Consider the following 23,142-nt stretch of genomic DNA (forward strand, 5'->3'; position numbering starts at 1 on the left):
GCATCAGACCAAAGAAAAGAGCAGCCAGAAACCTCTGCGCAGGCTGTTTTGGTGGGCGGGCATGCGTGCCGACGTGGACTCTTTCGTCCGCAGCTGCCCCATCTGTGCCACTGTCAAACGGTCCCAGGGCAAGCCCCCCGGACTTTTGCAACCACTCGAAATTCCCACCAGGCCCTGGGAAGTGATTGCTATGGATTTTATGACAGATTGTAAGCACTTGTTCCATAGAAATCCAAAAGTCACACCAGGAGACTTAGTAGTCCAAAAGAGTAGGTTTAGTGGTAACATAGGCAAGCAGAGCTTAGAAATCAAAAGGCAGGAATAGGGGGGAAATGGCAAGCACTTGGTTATATGAGAACACCAGAAAAGCAGCAGCAATACAGTTTCAGAGATAATCCCAAACAGTCTAGAAACACTAAGTCTCCCACGGGCACCTGCTAGCTTCAAAGAGAACAGGAATGCGAGTGTTAGGGAAACAATCCTTGAACAAGAGTCTGTGAGAAAACGAAACCATTTCAGACACAGCGAGCAGGCCTGACACAGATCTCCCTCTCAGCAAGGGTAAGACAGTCCTTTGGGTGATTACCAACTTGTTTTCTAAGCAGGTACATCTCATTCCATGCGCAGGTATACCCTTCGCCCCAAGGTTGGCCCGCCTCTTCATGTCACATGTTTTCCGTTTCCATTCCTTTCCGCGTAAGGTAATCTCCGACCGCGGAAGTAGTTATGTTGGCAAATTTTGGAAAGCTTTTCTCAAGTTGGTGGGGGTGGAGCAGGGATTGTCTAGTGCGTTCCATCCCCAGACGGATGGGCAAACGGAATGGGTCAATGCTGTTTTGGAATGTTATTTGCGTTGTTATGTCAATTACCATCAGGATGATTGGGTTGAGTTGTTACCTTTTGCTGAATACGCTTATAACAATGCTGTACATCAGTCTACTGGTTTCAGTCCTTTCTATGCTGTGTATGGTCAAGACTTCAGTCCCATTGGCCAAATTGCTGTTTCTGGGGAGAAGGGGGGGTGAAGATGTGGTGTCTTGGGTTCAGGCTATCCAGACCACCTGGCCCTGACTGGTCAAAAATTTGGAAAGGGCCAAACGAAAATCAAGACTCAAGCGGATAAGCACCGCTCCCCCAGCCAGAACTTTAACGTTGGAGATTTGGTTTACCTTTCCACTAAGAATCTACGGTCTACCCGTCCGTGTGGAAAACTCAGTGCCAAGCTTGTGGGTCCTTATCCCATTGCTCAGATAATTAACCCAGTAACCGTGGAACTAACCCTCCCTAAGACTTTGAGGCGCATCCATCCTGTATTCCATGTGAGCCTCCTTAAGCCTCATGTCGCCCCCCCAGACTGGCATCCCTACCCGCCTCCTGAGCAGCCAGTGCTTACAGGACTAACAAGTGCCCTTTAGCTCGCAGCCCTGGCGAGAGCAGCCTTCGTGAATACTCTCAGCCCCACCCCTCAACAGCCAACAGCAGAGCAATTAACTTCAGCCACACCAACCCTTCCTGACTCAGCAACAGCTTTTTCTAACCCAGCTGCCTCAGCCGCGCTCAGCCCAACTGCCTTCTGTACTAAGATGCTTTGGAAAATATAGGAAGGGAGAATTTCACAGGTCTTTTATGCTTGGCTGTTTCCCTCACGGTCACCCCTCCAACGACTTCAGGTCTTTGTGTTGATTATACCTACCGTTTCCAACCGTCAGAGGTCCCCTCGCTCTCCCCCTGCATTTTGCCCATATTTTGAGAGACCTGTTTTATCTCAAATTTGAAAACGCTAGCAAAACACAGGGAAATGCAGAGGCAGAGCGAGGCGACCTTTGACAGTCGGAAACAGCATGCATAATCAACACAAAGACCCGAAGTCGTCAGAGGGGTGACTGCAAGGGTAACACCCATGCATAAAATATCACAGTTTTGTCTCTGTTCCACTCACTGCTAAGTCCTTTGTTCTACTCACTCACTTACTCGTACACATGCACACACACACCCATGCCTAGGAAGAGAGAATGAATAACCAGAGAAGGTCAGGCTGGTAAATACAATGTGTTTTATTGCAGTAGCAATGTTGTTATCGTCACCAAGGCACATCAGAGAAGGAGCAAGGCCCACCCAGACCCAAGAGGGCACCCCCAGATCCCAGGGAGTCTGCAAAAACCTCACTACGTTGATCAGCAAAGTTAATTTGTCCCTCAACGGGAACTTTTATTGCCCTTTCAGAGCTTTGTGGGAGATCCAACCCAAAGCCTTATCACTCCAGCAGATGGGGCAGTGGGCAAAAAAGGACAGCTGTACTTACTGGCAATGTGGATGTCCTTGGGAGATGCAAGAACTCTGTGTGCACACGTTAGAGGTGGAATGAACCCAGCAAAACAGAATATACACAAGCAAGCGTATTCATATTTTGTATAGATAGTTTGCAATCTGGCTGTGAAACTTGGGTGCGAAACATGGAATTTTAGCTTGTGGTGGTGATAATAGGTGCCAGTTCTGCGTTCAGGATACGACCCACCCCCGCACCATGGGCTACAGAGGTTCACAGCCAAAGCTAGGCTTTAGGAATAAGCGGAGTCTAGGGATACGTCAGCCTAGGCAATTTCACAGGGGCTTTCTGATAAGAACATGCCGATTTCATGCACTCATCTTTGTTTGACCCAGTCCTGGGACTTAATCTAGTCCGTCACCAATTTTCAACCAAGTCTCCCTTCTACAGTACCAAGTCACCCCTGCGCAAACTCCCAAGCGAGGTAGGCAGATAAATGTTGGTTTAATAGGACCAAATAGGCTTGCGATTTTTGTAACAAGAATAATAATGTGGCGATTAGCCGGAGTGGAGCGTAGTGAAACAGTTATACAGATACACATGAAGCAATGAGGACGGAATGAAAGTTTTGTTCTTCCCCATACAGTCCATGTTCCCTATTTAGATGAGAAGTCACTGGATCTGGATTGGCTGCAGAGACGGTAGCCATTTATGACTGGTAATTAGCAGCGCGTTCCAGGCTGAAGTGCCCTGCATATTTTTTTGAGTTTTTCACGCTGACCTGTCATTCCTGCTTCGCATTTCTTAATTAATTTATTTATTTATTTTACAAAAATTCAGCAACAGAAGTGGAATTATGCAAGTCTAAGCAAACATATACAAATACACTTAAACTAGAGATGACCAGCCAAAGACTTGGCTTAGAGGGAATTGCAGTCCCTAGACTTGGGAGGGGGTTCCTCTGTCTGAAATGTTCATGTACATTATGACTTCACAGCAGTTCAGCCAATGAGTCAAGGATGCTCACAGAGCTAATATTGAGGCCATGGATGGCCAGATGTTCAATATTAGGGCCCTTGTGCCATTCACTGTAAATCAGAAAAGGGAATTTGTGAAGATTCAGCTAGCTATGTGCTGGAAGGGGTTGGAGAAAATGGTAGTTCTCAACAGCTCCTTATTATAGCTACAAACCTATTAAAACACAAAAACCCTTATTGTGAGAGGTTGAATGTCCAAGATTTGTTTGTTTATTTATTTTATTGGATTTTTAGGCCACTCTTCCAGACTAGGCTCAGCTCAGAGCGGCTTATAACCATTTAGAACAATTAATATATTCCAGTGTCGGAATCTGGGCTTCCTGACTTTTTTGCATGGCATACACACAGTCCTCCAAAGAACCATAGAGAAGTAACTGCCAAGCTGCTTTACAGCACGTGAGAAGGGATGGACAACATTGTCTCTATGGTCAGCTCTCCAGTTTTCCACTACTGGGTATGGAGGACATATTTACACTACAGAGTTCAGCTTGGGATAACAGTTACTTTTTCTTCCCAGGGAACTGTAGTGCTGTGAGAGGAGATTTGAATGTCTCAAGAGAGGGTTCTCAGCACCCTGACCAAATTAGAACTAAGACCATAAGAAAAGCCAAGGCCCATCAAGTCCAGCAGTCTGTTCACACAGTGGCCAACCAGGTGCCTCTACGAAGCCCACAAACAAAACGACTGCAGCAGCACCATCCTGCCTGTGTTTCACAGCACCGAATATAGTAGGCATGCTTCTCTAATACTGGAGAGAATAGGTATACATCATGACTAGTATTCATTTTGACCAGTAGCCATGGCTAGCCCTATCCTCCATGAACATGTCCACTCCCCTCTTAAAGCCTTCCAAGTTGGCAGCCATCACCACTTCCTGGGGCAGGGAGTTCCACAATTTATGAGTTGTGTGAACAAATACTTCCTTTTATCAGTTTTGAATCTCTCACCCTCTAGCTTCAGCATTATTATTATAGTGTTATGAGAGAGGGAGAAAAGCTTCTCCCTGTCCACTCTCTCCATACCATGCATAATTTTATAGACCTCTATCATGTCTCCCCTTAACTGCCTTCTTTCCAAGCTAAACAGCCCTAAGCATTTTAACCGCTCCTCATAGGGAAGTTGTTGTAGTCCCCTGATCATTTTGATTGCTCTTTTCTGCATCCTGGATAATAATAAGAGCCACAGGGTGGCAACACATTGGTCATCTCAGTAAGAAAAAGGTATGCAGCAGGATGGGAAGGGGATGGGAAGGGGATGGAAAAAGTTACCCCCAAGTGACTCTTGGCTGGAGTCTAGCACCAAAGAGCAGGTCTCCAACCTGCTACAGAAAGGATCCAGGCCAGTGCTTTGGTAGAAATACTGCTAAAATGTGTGTGTTTGTGTATGTATACAAATAAGGTTGCCAAGCAAAACATTTGAATAACAAGGGATACTCCAGGTGCCATAGCTTCAGAGTAAGGACCATCCTGGACATCCTGTTCAAAAGTTGATACTTGGGTGTTCAACGACGCAGGGTGCTGGTCAGGGCATCGCTGTCACTCAACTGAGAGGCTCACCTACGACCACCCTCCCCTGTGGCCCTGCTTTTTAGATTGGCGGCAACAGGCAAGCTATCTTTCAGGAGCGCTTGTTCACCTTCAGCGACATCTCATGGAGGGAAACTCACATACAGCTTCCAAAGAACCCCAGGTGTTTTCCCCCACACACAGACACAGCTAAACCCTCCCACTGATTTACATGAATGTGTGTTCCTGATCAGAAACAATTGCTAAATAGCCAGTTCAAAGGAGCAGCAGTCCTTCAGGTCTCTGATTAGTTTCCTGCCTGGCCTCCCAATTGGCTAGGACCCCCTATATATATGTTCCCTGACTGGCTTCTTGCCTGGCCTCCCAATCGGCTAGGCCTCCCTATATATGTTCCCTGATTGGCTTCTTGCCTGGCCTCCCAATCGGCTAGGACTCCCTATATATGTTCCCTGACTGGCTTCTTGCCTGGCCTCCCAATCGGCTAGGACTCCCTATATATGTTCCCTGATTGGCTTCTTGCCTGGCCTCCCAATTGGCTAGGACTCTCTCGCTGTTTTCCATCTTGGGAAAACTCATCTTTTCCCTGGAAATTCTAATGGTGACCTGCAGCTTCAGGCTCCTCCATTTACTGAGCCCTGATTCCCCTTCCATTCAGCTCTCCTCATCCCATTTCCACTCTCTTGCTTCATGCCACAGACTGTTTTATCAGACACCAACGCCCTTGTCACTTGCTCAACCCCTGTACTTGCCTCACCCTTGCAACAGGACAGATCCTCCTGGGGTGCAAGAGGAGCCATCTCTCCCTAGATCATTAACTGGGAGAAAGAGAATTGTGTCCCATTCTGGTTGGATACCAGAAGTTTTTGGGGTGTGGCCTTCAGCAGTATGTAGAGTTGGGAAAGGAGGTTCTGCCCCCAAACCAGAATTGGGGGGGGGGCTAGCAGAGTGCTTTGGATGCGACCACCGGGCTTTTATTAGGCCCTTGATGCAAAAACCACAGGCAGTAAAGCAGAGCTTGGGCAAAGAGCTGTTTGCTTGTGTGGCCCAGCAGGCTTCCCTGGGGAAACATTCATGCTTGAACCCAAACATGGTCCAAGACATTTGGATGAAAATCTAAATGGCCCTTCCCCTCTCCAAGAGTAAATGAGACAACTGACCTGCTAATGACTCCCCCCAAATCTACTTGCGGAGGCTGCATTGACTAATGACCACTGTCTGGTCTTTGTTTGAATCCTGCGACGTGCAGCCGTTTTATTTCCTGCACAGGGGCCTTTCCCTGCTTCCCTTGTTCAAGAAGGAGATTCCACAACTGCTCCCAGCCAGAAAGAGAGTAGGGGAAACACCTGTTGTTTTAAGGTGGGAGCTATTTATTCCACTTCCAGGCAAGGGGAAACCTTTCCTACCTACTTGTAAAGGGTGGCTCTTCAAAGGCTGTCAAGGTGAGATTCTGCCGAAAGCATCCTCTGCATCCTGGTGCGTGGTTCCCAGGAGGAAAAGAGCACTTTCTGCTCCAGCTAGTTACCACTTTGGCTGCTGGTCTGGTGCCTGCAAACAGGTCTGGTTATGGACAGGCCTCTGACGTAAGGAACATTACATAAAAGTAGGGATCTCATCCAATCTAAGGATGGCGTAGAGAGCCAGCACAAACTCCTCTGCTTGTGGTGTAGTGGTAAAGAGCTGTGGACTCTAATCTGGAGAACCAGGTTTGATTCCTCACTCCTCCACATGAGTGGTGGACTCTAATATGGTGAACCGGGTTGGTTTCCCCACTCCTCCATGTGAAGTCTGCTGGGTGACCTTGGGCTAGTCACACTCTCTCAGCCCCACCTAACTCACAAAGTGTTTGTTGTGGGGAGTGGAAGGAAAGGCGATTGTAAGCCACTTTGAGACTCCTTAATGGTAGAGAAAATTGGGGTATAAAAACCAACTCTTCTTATAAAACTACAACTCACTGGTTCCTTTTGTTTGGTCCAGTGCTCCCGTGTTCAACGAAGCCATGTTGTGAAGCTATGATATCGAGTGGAAATGAGCAACCAGCCCTGAACCCAAGATTTAACAGGTGCCAGGTGGGAGTTAACTTCATATTGGACGGTAACACTGAAAGGATGTGTTCTAACGGAACCACCAGGTGGGCCGTGGACGTCTGTCTGGTCCCAGGCAGTGGAAGGTTCCAAGGCCTCTTAAAGACGGTCACGGTCAACACAGTTTGGAGACTGGTCTTCTCTTAGTCTGATATGGGTCAGACTGTGTAGTTTGCATGTGAAAATAAATGGTGAAGCAATACCATGTACAGTACTCTTAGCCTGGTTCTTTCTGGACAAGAAGACAGCTGGGAAAAGTCTACGACAGATGGAAATTCATAGAATCGCTGGCACATTTCAAGCGATTCTCAGAGGTCAATGTGGACAGTTTTCACGAGGAGGCCAACCAAAGTAGTTCATACCCAGCCTGGAGGAGTGAAGTCTACACGAGGAAGAACTGCAAGTTTTTTTTTTTTTTTTTTTTTTGAGCCTGGCAGGGAAAGAGGAGGAAGCAGAAGGTACAACCAAAGCTTCGTTTCAGTGTGAATCAGGACTTCCTGATGCTGTTTATGGGGGAATGGGGCTTTCGTGAAGAGTTCCATGTCTGGAAAAATGCTGCTTTAAGCAAGATGCGCATGGAAGATGGAAAGATGGAGCAGAACCAGGGCCTGCTGGAACAGTTCAAGCCCAGCACACAGAGGGGGGAAAGCCTGGGAGGCCTTCTTATTCGGCTGACCCCTTCTGTCGGCGTTTGGAGGGCGGCACGAGGTGGTGGGGCAGGTCGGAGGGTAGGCCATGGCCCTCCAATTTGACTTCGATGAGGTGGCTGGCAAGAGCAAACTCCTCATCATCCAGCATGCCGTCGCGGTCCACATCGCTCAGCTTCCAGATCTTGCCCAGCACTGAGTTCGGCAGCTTAGTGGTGACCATCCAGTTCTTGGCCTTGGTGCCGCTCAGTTTGCCGTCCATCGGGGAGAGATTGTAGAAGATCTCGTCATACTTGGGCTTGTCCTTCGTCACCACCCACTCTTCATCATCCATTCCTTCATAGGCCCCTTCGGTAGCGCCTTCCACAAAGGGCCCATTGCGGGTGCCATCAAAGGCCCCACCCTGAACCACATGCTCAGGGACTTCTATCTCCTCCTGGCGCAGAAGGGGCATCAGCTTGGCAATGTCCAAAGTCAACAGCTCATCCAAAGCATCCATCATGCGCGGCTTCAGTCCGTGGAACTTTGTGAAGTCATGCACCATCAGTAGCTCCTGAAGAGAGACCGGGGAGGAGAGTGGAGAATACAGTCTAGGGACATGGCCCTGCCTTCGTTCTCTCCTACCATCTTCCTCCTTGATAGCATACCAACACCGCACCCACACTAAGCCTTATTCTCCAGGGGCAGATTGTGGGCCACATCAAGCCAGCCAGTGGCTCCATTTTCTCTGCTCCATTTGCTATTAACCACGTACCTGTCTCTGCTCCATAGTATGGGGTGTGTGTATAGGGTTGCCAACCTCCAAGTGGGGCCTGGAGATCTTCCAGAATTATAATTCATCTCCAGATGACAGAGATCAGTTCCCCTGGAGGAAAAGGCAGCTTTGGAAGGTGAACTCTATTGCATGACATCCCCGCTGAGGTCCCTCCCCTACCCAAACTCCACCCTCCCAGGCTCCACCCCAAATCTCTCAAGCTGGAGTTGGCAACCCTGTGTCTGTGTCATGTTTCCACATGATGCATGCACAATGCCTTTCTGTACAAAGACATAAGGACACATAGCTGGGCCAGAGGCATATGGAGCTGCATTTCCCTAGTGGCATAATATTTCTGCTAAAGCAGGGTTGCCAACTCCAGGTTGGGCAATTCCTCTAGATTTGGGGGTGGAGCCTGGGGAGGGCAAGGACCTCAGCTGGGTCTAATGCCATAGAATCCCTCCTCCAAAGCAGCCATTTTATCCAGGGGAACTGATCTCTGTTGTCTGGAGATCAGTTGTAATTCCAGGAGCTCTCCAGGAAGTTGGCAACCCTACATTAGAAGGATTCAATTCCCCCCCCCCATCCCTGCGGCTGCCCCCTAAGGATTGCTGCTGGCAAAACAAAGACATTGGATGCCCTGCTGTAAATTAATGATAACTGCATATTTACAGGTGGGAAACATAATAACCTGTACAAAGTCTTGGACTCTGTAAGGGTGGGCCTGTTGGTGACTCCCATTGGGTGGGTTTGGTTCCTAGACCCTGCCAATGCTAGGCTGGGCAAGATAAGTAAGGGCTGGACACCAGGCAAGGGATCCCAGCTGCAGTGAGGGGACAGGTAAGGAAACCTGAGTCTTGCTTGTGGACGAGCAGCTAACATCGTGTTGAAAGACTTAACGGGGGAGAGGATGTCTAAACTCAGAGGTCCCCAACATGATGACCGTGAGAGCCCACCAGCACCTTTCTTGGTACCAGCCAAATGTTTTTAGATAGTGGGTGGGGCCGAGGGGGCATTTGCTCAGCAAGGCTTCTGATTTGCCATTGGAAATTTGATTGGCTGTGCATATTTTTCAAAACACTGCTTTGGCAGCAGCTGCCACCACAGCACAAGCATCTTCACTGTGTGACTGAAGGTAAGCTGTGGCAGGCATTTTGTGTCTGGCTCCACCTCCCATGGCAGCCATTTTGTGGCAACCATTTTGTGGCTGCACCAACAATACTGTGTCAGATTTCCAAAGGCGCCCACAGAGTCTAAAAGATTGGGGACCCCTGGTCTAAATGAACACCTCAGCTAGCAGATCACCTGCTGGTGGTAAGGGCAAATTCCACAATTGAGCGTTTCCCTCTCTATAAAAATCCCTGTACATTGAAAAAAACAGCCCATATGCTATAAAAGTTCTAGCATATGCTCCAGCATGTTGATTTTCTAAGTGTCAGATGTACTGAATCAGTAGATTCAGCCATAGAATCGGCAACCCTCAATCTGAAGTAGAGGTATTCATAAAACAGCTTTACCATACAAGGAGCTCTTTGATCAGAGAGCTTCTCAGAAGAGGACTCCAGAGGGGAATGGATAGGGTTGCCAGCTCCAGGTTGGGAAATACCTGGAGATTTTGGGGGTGGAGCCTGAGGAGGGCAGGGTTTGGAGAGGGGGGACTTCAATGCAATAGAGTCCAATTGCCAAGGCAGCCATTTTCTCCAGGGGAGATCAGTTTGGAGATCAGTTGTAATAGCGATTGCTTGGAGATCAGTTGTAATAGTGGAGATCTCCAGCCACCACCTGGAAGTTGTGGAAAAAAGAACACCTTGCAAAACTCAGTATAGGATCACAAAAAACTGTATCACACTTAATTAAAAAAATTCCTTACTATTTACATTCAAAAAGAAATTATCAAAATAATTCTTGATCACACTTGATCATAAAGGATCCAATCTAATTACATATACAATAAATCAACACATTTACACTACTATTCTTATAAATTTTCTAAAGAAGTCCATAAGTAGTCTTCATCCTTGTGTTACAAACTTTCACAAATCTGTTTCCCCTGTTGGCTTGTAGCTTTCACAACGGTGTTCGCTGAATTCTGTAGCTCGAGTCCTTGTAGATGGGATGACCGTTTGTGCATTATATTGATACTACTTTGTCTTGAGAATATCGCTGTGAAATCTACAAGGACTCTTGAGCTACAGTATTCAGCGAACACCGTTGTGAAAGCTACAAGCCAACAGGGGAAACTGATTTGTGAAAGTTTGTAACACAAGGATGAAGACTACTTATGGACTTGTTTAGAAAATTTATAAGAATAGTAGTGTAAATGTGTTGATTTATTGCATATGTAATTAGATTGGATCCTTTATGAATTGCATATAGAGTGATCAAGAATTATTTTGATAATTTCTTTTTGAATGTAAATAGTAAGGAAACTTTTTTTTTAATGAAGTGTGATACAGTTTTTTGTGATCCTGTACTGAGTTTTGCAAACTACCTGGATGTTGGCAACCCTAGAAATGAAGATGACAATTCTGCCAGGGCAGGCCCCATTCTAGCATTTTGTCTCTTGCACCCCAAAATGCCTCTTGCTGTTCAGGGTGGGGCAGCGGGAACGGAAGTTGCTCTCACCTGCATCTTTTGGCAGTCAGGGAAATCGCCGGGTGAAATGTGATGCTCAAGCTGGATCTTGGCAAAGATGACAGGCAGTTTGTTGATGAGCTGCTTCTTTTTATTTTCCTTGCCGAACACGGAGGGCATGTCCTTCTTCAGGTGGCTGATGATGTGAGCGTGGACCTGGGGGACAGAGAGAAAGAAAGAGAGAGAGGGAAAGAGTAGTAATTATATACAGCCCCCCACGAGACAATCCCCATATCTAGGGTTGCCAACCTCCAGGTGGTTCCTGGAGATCTCCTGCTATTACAATTGACCTCCAGATGACCGAGACCAGTTCTCCTGTAGAAAATGGCTGCTTTGGAGGGTGGACTCTATGGCATTGTACCCTGCTGAGGTTCTTCCACTCCCCAAACACTGTCCTCCCCAGGCTCTACCCCCCAAACCTCCAGGTATTTCCCAACCCTGCCCTTTCTGACCCAAGAGACCTGCATGAAAGACCTCCCTTAAGGAACCAGTCTTATCTGAAGTTTGGTTGGCTAGAATCCAAGGAAGGGCTTTTTCAGTGGCTGCCCCTCCTATGGAATGCCCTCCTCCAGGAACTGAGTGCAACCACATCCCTGAAGTCCTATGTTGTAGACTATCAGGCTGCTATGGGAATCTATATTATATGTTGGCAGTACAGAGGGGAAATAGTTTCCAGGAGCTCTTTTAAGGTCTCTCTGTTCACGTTTATTTTGTTTTAAAATTTTATTGTGACATGCACTGGGGAACAGTGACGGCTGAAAGGTGGGCATCATATTTATAAATAATTTTACAGCAATTATTATTTATTAACTTCGTTGATTCTTTTGGGGTGGAAGCAGAATAGCACCTGGTTGCTGCCTATGAACCAGTGCCAATGAACACACATGAAGCTGCCCTATGTAGAGTCAGACCTTAAGTCTATCAAGGTCAGTCTGACTGGCAGCCACTCTCCCCAGTCTCAGGCTGAGGTCTTTTTGTACCCCCTGGTTACCTACATATGTGCCATCAAGTTGCAAGCAACCTACGGCAACCCCAGCAAGGGGTTTTCAAGGCATGTGAGAAGCAGAGACTCCACAGAGTCTTTCTGGGTGGTCTCATTTCCAAGTACTGACCCTGCTTAGCTTCTGAGCTCTGAGATCAGGCTATACCATGCCGCTTTCCCTCTTGCACCATCTGCCACCAGATCCTACTGGAGATACTGGGGACTGAACCACTCTGGCTGCTGCTGTGGCTGCAAGGGGTGTAGGATCAGGAACTCATTTGGGCCCCATTGCCCAATGAATTGCCAATCTCCAGGTGGGGCCTGGAGATCTCTAGGAATTACAACTGATCTCCAGACCGCAGAGATCCATTCCCCTGGAGGAAATGATTGCTTTGTAGAGTAGACTCAAAGGCTTTTTACCCAGCAGAGGTCCCTCCCCTCCTCAAACCCTGCCCTCCCAAGGCTCTACCCCCAAAATCTCCAGGACTTTCCTGGCCTGGAGTTGGCAAGCCTACTGCCTGAGGAGGAGCTGTAGCTGCTTCTGCATGAAGCCAACCAAATTTCAGATAAGACTGGTTCCCTAAGGGAGGTCCTTCATGCAGATCTCCTGGGTCAGAAAGGGTAGGGTTGGGAAATACCTGGAGATTTGTTGGGGGTGGAGCCTGGGGAGGACAGGGTTTGGAGTGGGTGGCAACCTCAGCAGGGTATGATGCCACAGAGTCCACTGTCCAAAGCAGCTGTTTTCTCCAGGGGAACTATGCTCTTGTTCATCTGGAATTCAATTGTAATAGCTGGAGATCTCCAGGTAATCGCTGGAGATCTCCAGGTAATAGCTGGAGATCTCCAGGTGCCACCTACAGATTGGCAACCCTAGATATGAGGGAATGTCTAGTGGTGGGGCTGTATATAATCTGGCCAGCAGACAGATCCCAGCCTCACGGGCACTCCCCTCCCATTGCGTTTCTGGGGATATTTTCCCACCCGCTGGCTGGATTTATAACCCGGCACTTCCTGCACCAGGCGACAGGGCCCATTGTCCAGCGCATAGGAAATCTCCCTGAAGCCAAGGCAACAGCAGAGCCAAAATTGTGGACGCCTGGAGCGTGAGAGATGCTGCAATGCCCAGCTAGGACAGGATGCCTGGAGGAGAGGGTGGAGAGGAATGCGCAGAGGACACAAGAGCCGGAAAGCAGCCAGGTTGTAAATTCTTCTCCATGCATCTGACCATGAAGGGGAGAGCTGAGAGGGGCAGGGCTTGGGATCTGTCCTGTACCGCCATGCCTCTTAAGGCAGGAACAGCAGCAAGGTCAGGTTCAAGATTTCAGGGACACTCCAATCAAGAAGCCATCTTGTGGATCCTCTTTATGGCAGAGAAGTGGGTGGGCTATGGACACTGCCATGTCAACCCCACAGTCCTCTCCCTATATGACTCATGCAAGTAAGCCACGACACATGCAAAATATAATACTGTTCAGGAAGCTTGTCTATGGCCATTTGTGCACGGCTACTTCCTCACGGTCACCCCACCAACTACTTCGGGGCTCTGCCTTGATTATGCTTGCATTTTCCGACCGTCAGAGGTCACCTTGCTCTCCCCGCTCATTTCTACGCGTTTTGCCCATGTTTTCTAGATTCGTGTTTAGCCAGCATCCAGAAAACACAGAGGAAATGTGCAGAAATGTGCAGGGAGAGCAAGGTGACCTCTGACAGTTGGAAAATGCAAGCATAATCAAAGCAAAGCCCTGAAGCAGTCGGCAGGGTGACCGCGAGGAAAGAGCCATGCATAAATGATCTACCTACTTTGTGTCTGTTTCTTTCACTAACATGTCACATTTAAGACTGGGTGGGGGGAGACAAGGGCATGGGTTGCCTTTGTTTGATGGTCAAATCCAGCTTCCTCAATCAATGTCCACAACTGCCACACCTTGATGCCCTCTGAGTTTAGGGCTGCCAACTCCTGGTTGGGAAATTCCTGGAGATTTTGGGGTGCAGCCTGGGGAGGGTGGGGTTTAAGGACGGGGAGGGGCTTCAGTGCCATAGAGTCCACCTTCCAAATCATCCACTTTCTGCAGGGGAGTTGATCTCTGTCGTCTGGAGATGAGTCCAGGAGATCTCCAGGCCCCACCTGGAGGTTGGCAACCCTGTCTGAGATAGCAGCTACAGCTGAAGGACTGATGAAAGCATTCTTAAAGCCTGAAATTGCGATGAAAATGCAGATGACTGCAGTGGCTGGGTGTTCTAAATATAAAATAAAACCACCATATATATTTATTATGCAAAGTCACATTTGTATATATTTACATATTTCTTACGATGTTGTCTGGCTCTGCTGGACAAGGAGTTCAGGAAGGCATTGAAAAATTGTATTCAGCCTCCCATATGGGATCTAAGACCTTTCCAGGCTTCACAACACCTGGGCCCAGCCTTCTGCTGCAGTCACAGGGGCTAGAAACTTGGGTTTTTGTTTTTAAACTTAATCCGATGCTGAGAATGCTGAATTCCTCACCACATACTACAGTTCACAGGGTTTCTGCAGTTGCGGCTGGTTGTGGAAGACACACAGCCTTGCTTGTGTTGGTGTCACTTGCCCTCCCTGTGTTGCACAGGGGGGGGGTCTCCCTACCCTGCCCTGTCTGTTTTTCAGTTCCTGGTTTCAGGAGACCAGCTCATATGCAGCTCATCTCCCCCCATGCCAAATGCAGCTCATTCCCCCCCCCCGGATGCCAGGCTCCAGGTGGAACCTGGGGATCCCCTGGAACATTAGCTTATCTCCAGGCGACAGAGCTCAGTTCCTAGGGTTGCCAGGTCCCTCTTCACCACCGGCGGGCAGTTTTGGGGGCAGAGCCTGAGGAGGCGGGGTTTAGGAAGGGGAGAGTCCAATTGCCAAAGCGGCCATTTTCTCAAGGTGAACTGATCTCTATCAGCTGGAGATCAGTTGAAATAGCAGGAGATCTCCAGCCAGTACCTGAAGGTTGGTAACCCTATCAGTTCCCTTGGAGAAAATGGATGCTTTGGAGGGTGGACTCTACTGCATTGTACCCCACCGAGGCCCCTGTCCTCCCCAGGCTCCATCCCCAAATCTCCAGGAGTTTCCCAACCTGGATCTGGCAACCCTACTCCCTATCCCCCACTGGTGGGCAGGGGGGACCTGGCAACCACACACATCCCCACCTGCACAACACTTTCAGTTCTTCTAGTACATAAGCCCAAAGCTGGGGTGCTCTCCATTGTGAAAGAGCCCCCTTCTGATGCCTTTACATCCTTTCTGGTCCCATGTACACCGTTTTTTGTGTTTTTGTTTTAAGCAGGGAGGAAATTGCCACTGGAGGTCTCTTGTAACACAAAGCCAGACTGTTACAGGTGACAGGAAAAGATAAGCTCAAGAAGTGGGAGAGTAAAAGAAGTCGGGGGGGGGCGGGACCTGGAAACTTCCTGAACTTTCCAGGGATGGTCAGCTCCTCTGCTGGGTAATCAAAGAACCTCGTATACAGACATTTAAAAGGAGGGGAGCAAAAGAAAAGGACCCCTATATCGGGCGGTTCTTCCTTCCTGCTTTGAATAGAATGGAGAGAAAGTCTTTATTTGTATTTTCTGTGAGATGCTGCGAAAGGAAACTCACGAGAGCAGCTTCCTACGCTCCTGGAAAGGCCCTGGAGCTCCTTGGGATGGGCGGGATGCCCTCCATCATGGCTCCTGTGCCAGTGGGCCACCCTGGTTCTTTGTCATCAGATTGGGTTAGGGGCTGCCAGCCTCCAGGTGGGAACTGGTGAGCTCCCGGAATTACAACTAATCTCCAGGCAACAGAGATCAGTTCCCCTGCAGAAAATGGATGCTTTGGAGGGTGGGCTGTATGGCATCAAGTCTCCACTGAGCTCCCTCCCAACCCCCAACCCTGCCCTCCCCAGGCTTCACCCCCAGATCTCTAGGAATTTTCCAATCCAGCATTGGCAACCCAAGATTGGCAACCCAAGATTGGCAACCCAAGATTGGCAACCCAAGGCAGAGCGTGGTGGTGGGAGCCCTACCATTCGACAGGATGAGGCAGACCACCTCTGGTAGCAGATTTGGGGTAGCGAAGAGTCAAGTATTTAGTTTTATATATTTACATCCTTGGAGCAGCAGAAGGGCAAACAAGATAACTCTGCATGAAGTACTTCTTACCTGCATCACAAGAATCAGCAGCACTGAAACAATATCTGTTCCTCCCTAGAAATCTCAGCTGATTGGAAGTGCCCACTCAAGCCCATCTTCTGAGCAGCAACAGGGATTCTACCTGATTGGGATCTGATCCACACAGTAATGTATGATATAGGTCGGTTATGCATGGGTACCTTCACTCACGTTCGCCCCCAGTCTGTCTCGGTTTTTCCTTGGAGTTATGCATGAGTTTCCCCTCCATTCGAGATGATCTCGCTGCCAGCCCTTGCAAATCTCCATCCCTTTTTAACCCAATTCTTCCCCCTCCCCTGAGCTCAGCCTGGGTGAAATCCCCATGCATAAGGCAAAGCACAGGACATGGAAGCTTGGAGGAGGGACATTTCTCTCACAGAAAGAACTACAGCCAATTACAAAGCGTGTCAAGAGGCAGGGATTCAAATGCTTCCTGCTTCCTCAGAGTTCTTTCTGAGCAGCAGAGAGGCATTTAAAAACAAGGCTTGGGTTTCAATTCCCCCCCCCCATTCCTTTTAGGGAGCTCCATTTTGTTTTTGTTTTTTAAAATGCTTTTTGACCCAGCACTTGGGTTTCGGGGGGGGGGTCAGATTTCTAAGCACTACAGCCAGTTACAAAGCGGCATTTCAAGGGGCAGGGACTCCAATGCTTCTTGGTTTTAGCTTGGAGACTACTGTTACATAGCTTCGCAAGAAGTGTGGGTCCAGCGAGCAATGAACCTCAGGTAAAACTCCTATGCATAAGCAACCATACTATAACAACAACTATAGTTGGGCTACCAATTCATTAAATAATTTTAGTTAACCAACCATTGGCTGTTCAACAAACCTGAACTCATGGAGTAGCCTTGCCCCAAGTAAGGCTATTGGTCTACCAGGGTCAGGGTCTACTCTGGAGAGGCTGGGGACTGAACCTGGGACCTTCTGCATGTCAAGTGAACTCTCTACCCACTGAACCATGGCCCCACCACCATTGGAGTGCAAATACATCTAAATAATAAGTACATGACCCAAGTTCTCAGTGGAGATGCCTTTTCCCCAGATATTGAACCAGTTGAGAAATCACTTGATAAACAAAAGCTATCATTTGTCATCAGGTCACTTTTAAGAGGTGTTTGGTTATTCCTGGTTAAACTACCTTCGAACAAAAACATTGTGAAAATAAAAATGAGCGCTGTTATGATAGGGATGCCCAGCCTCCAGGTGGGACCTGGGGATCCCCTGAAATTGCAGCGCATCTCCAGACCACAGAGATCAGTTCCCTTGGAGAAAATGGATGCTTTGGAGGGTGGATTGTATGGCATTGTACCCCACTGAGGTAACCCTGTCCTCCCCAGGCTCCATCCCCAAATCTCCAGGATTTTTCCAACCTAGATCTGGTAACCCTACCCCCCCATCCCCTGCTGGGGCCAGGGGGGACCTTGGCAACTCTACATTATGATGGGGTAGCATTCAGATTTGCAGCCTAGAAAGAAGACTACCATCGGTATATTTGGGTTATCTCAGGCACGTGGTTGCCTAAGGCTGAGCTGCCCAAGGCCCTTGGGTAGAGTGCTTTGAGCAGGAGTCTGTGGAAAGAAAGATGGCCGCCTAGGGTTGCCAGCTCCAGGTTGGGAAATACCTGGAGATTTTGGGGATGGAGCCTAAGGAGGGCAGGGCTTGGGGATGGGAGGGACTTCAATGGGGTATAATGCCATAGAGTCCACCTTCCAAAGTGGCCGTTTTCTCGACTTCCAGCAAGATGGCTGATCCGAGCACAACTTCTCTCAAGAGCTCTTGAGAGAACCTAGAGGCGTTCCGAAAACGGGACACATTCCTGTGACCCGTCCACGTTCCTAAACGGTGGAATGTGGAGCAGGAAATTCCTGTAGCCGAAAAGTGCGGTTTTGACTCCCAAACTTACCCAGGGCGGAAGCCCGGAGGGGGGGTTGGATGCTTGTCCCGCCTGGCTAAGGAAGAAACCATCGCCATGAGCGCCTCTAACGGATCCAGGCTCAGATCTCCTCTACCAAACACTATCTATTGAACGACTTAAAAAACAGAAACCCCGGCATCTGACACCTAAGTAAGTGCCAAGAACTCCTTTTGTTTACTTTTCAACTACGACAGACTGAGGAGCTTTTTAAACTAGCTACAGATCCCGCACCTCCCCCCCCCCCAAGACTATGAGATAACCTGGAAGAAATATTTACTAACCTGATTGAGGAACTATAAACCTTAATTACTGGTAGACACAACAAAAAATGCTTTGAGTGACACCGCAGGCAGCGATTAAAGACTGTGAGTTGGAAGGGGGAGGGACGAAGCTTTACTTCCGATCTGAGGCTCTTTCATCTTCAGAAGTCCTCCAGCCACGCTGGCACTTTGAGGAAGAGACTTAGCTGGAAGAACCGGATGTATTTCTAAGCCTAACTAGAGCATCTTTGAAACTCTATGGTCGGTGTTACACTAAATACTGCCCGTCTATAACAATCAGCTCGGCTGGGAACCATGGATTACAAAGAGCTCAAGGAACTGTTGGCAAAGCACACTGAAACAGTCAATAAACAAATCCAACAACAAACCAAGCAAATGATCCAATTAATTGACCGGATATTTGATACTGTTTTGAATGAGATTAAAACAATTAAAGACCAAGTGAAGGGACTGAAAACTGACATGACTGAAATGGAAATTAATATTAAAAAGGTGGAGAATGAGCAAAAAGACATCCAAATGGAAATTAAGGACTATAGGAAACAAATTGGAGAAATACAACTACAAGAAGGACCAGATCGCACTTTTGGAGATGAAATCGAGAGAGCCTAATTTACGCATACGCAATCTCCCGGAAAAGTATGACGATACCAGAGGGACCATGATAAAGTCACTTGCTGACATTTTCCATTTAAATGAACAAAAATTAAATCATGCAATAGGCAAGATCTACAGGATCCCTTTGCCTCCAAAAATGCCAAAATCAAAGCCTAGAGAGATTGTGATTGTTTTTTTTATCTCAGAATGAAGAATACTCTCATGCAAATCCAATATGACAGTCCTTTGTCGGTAGATGGAGTATCATTACTATTGTTAAAAGATATACCTCGCCACTTGGTTGCAAAGAGGAATGTTTATAAAGGCTTCACTATGATACTAAGGAAAATGGAATAAAATATGCTTGGCTATTACCACAAGGTCTTACCTTAACTTACAAACAGATCAGATGTGCTGTCAACTCATTGGCAGAGGTTGAAAGATTTTTATTAAGAAACAAAGAACTGGCAGATGCTATCCAAGGAAGAGAACAAGAAGATGAACGACAGGAGGAAATTTCAAGTGTGCAAGAAGCAGTAATTGGACGCCAGGGACCCCAAGAGACTAAACTAAGAAAGCAAGAAAAAATCAACAGAAATTCCGGACAGAAAATGTCATTTAAGAAGAAGGGCTAAAGGGTTGGAGGGTACTGGAATGATGGGAGAAAGGGGAGGTGTGGGGAAATAACAATGAGTTTTTTAAATTACTTATTAATGTAAAGAATATATAGATCTATCCTTTTTTTCTTTTTTTTTGAGTTATTATGTAACCTAATAGTATCTTTAATTACTGTTAACTTTAATATTAATGATTAGGTTATATATGATATAGGGTATATAATAGACATTAGTAAATAAATAGAATATTATAAATAATTATATACTAATCTAGAAGGAAAAACAATTATTAATATAAAGGAGTGAATTGATTAAGTATAGGTTAGAGCAGTCATGTCCAAAGTCCGGCCCAGGGGCCAATTGCGGCCCCTGGGCCGGTTTAATACGGCCCCCCAGCCTGTTTTGCAGAGAAAGAAAAGGGGGCTCGTGGGGAAGGGAAATGCAAGGGAGGTCAGAGGCTTGCCCCAATCTGGGAGAGGAAAGACACCCCCCCACACACACACACAAACACCGAAAAGCCTGGGAGTGGGGGGGTTGCTCCGTCTGGCTCTCCTTTTTCCTCCTTTCTCTCTGCAGAAGGCTGGGGTGGGGGGGAGATGCAGCCCCTTCCCTGCATTGCGGAGGCCTCGCGAGGGATCCAGATTTGCAGGGTGGGTGGGAGGGAGGAGGGGAGAGACTGAATGGGTCTTGAGTGGGGGGATTGTGAGTCAAGGAAAGGCAGGGGGGAGAGGGGGCTGGATTTGGGGGCGGGAAGTGTTTGGAGTCAGACCCCCCAGCAGGTTCTCTCCAAGGCAAGTGGCTGCTTCGAAAGAAGGGATGGGGAGGGGGAAATAAATTACTCCTGGCATGTATCGTGTTTGGAAACGAGGCGCGTTCAGACGGGGCCGAGTCTGCAGAGGACACCCATGTTCATTCCGGAGGTCAAAGCCCCGAGCAGAGAGCAAAGAGGTCAGAAAGAAAGAAGAAGAGAAGGGTTGGTTTTTATATGCCCAGTTTCTCTACCACTTAAGGGTGGCTTACAATCGTCCTTCCCTTCCCCTCCCCACAACAGATACCCTGTGAGGTAGGTAAGGCTAAGAGAGCTGTGACTAGCCCAAGGTCACCCAGCTGGCTTCGTGTGTAGGAGCGGGAGAAACAAATCCAGCTCACCAGATTAGCCTCCGCCGCTCATGTGGAGGAGGAGTGGGGGAATCAGACCCCGTTCTCCAGATCAGACTCCACCACTCCAAACCACCGCTCTTAACCACTACACCACGCTGGCTCTCATGGAGAGAAAAACTCCACCTTCCTCCCTGCACGGGAGATGTCAGAGTGTTTGAATCTTGGACTCCATGAGAATGAAAACCAGTTTATTTCCTGGCTCAGATGAGGGGAGGACAGAATACCCCCGGCATGGTTGAAGGGATAGAAAAGAGCAAGAGTCCAGTAGCACCTTAAAGACTAACAAAAATATTTTCTGGCAGGGTATGAGCTTTCGTGAGCCACAGCTCACTTCTTCAGATACAGCTAGAATGTGAATCCATCTGTCTTTATGGTTGAAGGGAGAGAGTCGACAGTCCCAGAGAGGCACATGAGCGGGGGTGGGGGGGGAGGAAGAGTTCCTGCTACCTCCCTACAGAAGGAAGGTTGGAGATTTAGAAGCTGGGGGGCGTCCAGTGAGCTTAAAGGGGTTTTGGTGAATGGAAGGAATGTAGCCATGGTTTTTGTGGCGCAGTCTGTGGTTATGGGCATAAAAGTATGCTGTTTGCAATAAACTTTGCATAAAGTAGTTAATTTGCATTTAATTAATTTAATTAAGAATGTCAGGCAAAATTGTCGGCCCTCACGCATGTTCACTTCATCAAATCTGGCTCTCTTTGAAAAAAGTTTGGACACCCCTGTATTAGAGGGTAGGTGGAGGCATTAGGTGTTGTTGAAAGGGAATCTATCCCAGTGGAATCGGCATTTTTATGAATGAAGGAAGGACTCCGCTGACATTCCGTTGCAGTGGATTGGTCCAATGGAATAATACTCCATTGCAACGGGAGGAGGGGAGTATGAGGAATTTGATGAATAGGAGGTCTGGGGGCTAGAAAAGAGAGAAAGCAGTGATGTCCAACCAGAGAATATTCTCATGTTGTCATAGAATTTGCCCCTTAGGTACTACCAGAAGTCTTCACCAATATGGAAGACAAAAGTCTGTCTAAGCTTGTGCCTTAATTGCCCACCATCTTGCCTTCAAGTAACTATTCTTTCAAACGATTTGCCTTTGAGAACGAATCGATAAAATCATGGATACCCACCGCTTGCCCTGGGACACCCCTCAATAACCCTGTTCCCTTTCCTCCATTGGAACAGATTAACTTTTGTTCTGACGCACAGTTTTTATTGCCGCTTTTCCTGTTCTCCTGAGCAGTAGGGAAAAGACTACAGCCCTGGTCGTGTTCCCACAGAGGAAGTCTGCAATTGTGCTTCAGGGGACAGTGCGTTTATGGACCTGGCCACCTCCTTCCCAATTCCTCTCTCTGCATCCTACTCTGATTTTCTCATTAAGCATTTCCTGTGAGGGAGCCCCTTTTGCACTCTTGATTAAATCTATGTCACTGGCTTTCCTTTCTGGTCATGCCTTTTGCTTGGGGTGGTGGTGAGGATGGAGGACCACAGGAAGTAGCCAAGGGCCACTCCCCAAAATTGGGTCCGACAGTGCATCACATTGGATTTCTCCAAGCAGACGTTCCTTCTCAGATCAACGTCTTTTCCATCATCCTTGCTGTGACATCAGCTCCCAAAGCTCACAAAGAATGGCAGCCATAGGGTTGCTAATCTCCAGGTGGTGGCTGGAGATCTCCCGCTATTACAACTGATCTCCAGGAGATAGAGATCAGTTCACCTGGAGAAAACACCACTTTGTTTTTTATATATATATATATATATATATTTATTACTTTTCCCATAATAATACAATCCATCTTATTCGGTATTTCAAAAAGCTTATCAGTAAATATATTAGTAAATAACAATATATTGCTTAATGTATACCTTCATTATCCAATACATATAGTAATTTTGACTCCCCCCCCCCCCAGCTTCCTCTAACCCAGGGGTGTCCAAACGTTTTTCAAAGAAAGCCAGATTTGATGAAGTGAACATGCGTGAGGGCCGACCATTTTGCCTGACATTCTTAATTAAATTAATTAAATGCAAATTAACTACTTTATGCAAAGTTTATTGCAAACGGCATACTTATTATGCCCATAACCACAGACTGCACCACAAAAACCATGGCTACATTCCTTCCTTTCCCCAAAACCCCTTTAAGCTCACCGGACGCCCCCCAGCTTCTAAATCTCCAATCTTCCTTCTGTAGGGAGGTAGCAGGAACTCTTCCTCCCCCCCCCTGCTCATGTGCCTCTCTGGGACTGTCTCTCCCTTCAACCATAAAGACAGATGGATTCACATTCTAGCTGTATCTGAAGAAGTGAGCTGTGGCTCACGAAAGCTCATACCCTGCCAGAAAATATTTTTGTTAGTCTTTAAGGTGCTACTGGACTCTTGCCCTTTTCTATCCCTTCAACCATGCCGGGGGTATTCTGTCCTCCCCTCATCTGAGCCAGGAAATAAACTGGTTTTCATTCTCATGGAGTCCAAGATTCAAAC

General features: G+C 47.6%; 1 protein-coding gene across 1 annotated transcript in view; it reads right to left on the minus strand.

The window, feature by feature from the left end:
- Positions 1–7,557: 7,557 nt before the first annotated feature.
- The window catches only part of EHD2 (EH domain containing 2), a 59,040-nt gene continuing 43,455 nt past the window's right edge, over positions 7,558–23,142 (minus strand). The window contains exons 4-5 of the mRNA XM_056845977.1: positions 10,937–11,101; positions 7,558–8,110 (exon numbers count right to left, since the gene is read on the minus strand). Of these exons, the coding sequence (XP_056701955.1) occupies positions 7,574–8,110; positions 10,937–11,101 (702 nt within the window). The 3' untranslated portion in view covers positions 7,558–7,573. The remainder of the gene's footprint in view (positions 8,111–10,936; positions 11,102–23,142) is intronic.

The sequence above is a fragment of the Euleptes europaea genome, chromosome 3 (assembly GCF_029931775.1).
Source record: "Euleptes europaea isolate rEulEur1 chromosome 3, rEulEur1.hap1, whole genome shotgun sequence".
NCBI classification, from domain to species: Eukaryota; Metazoa; Chordata; class Lepidosauria; order Squamata; family Sphaerodactylidae; genus Euleptes; species Euleptes europaea.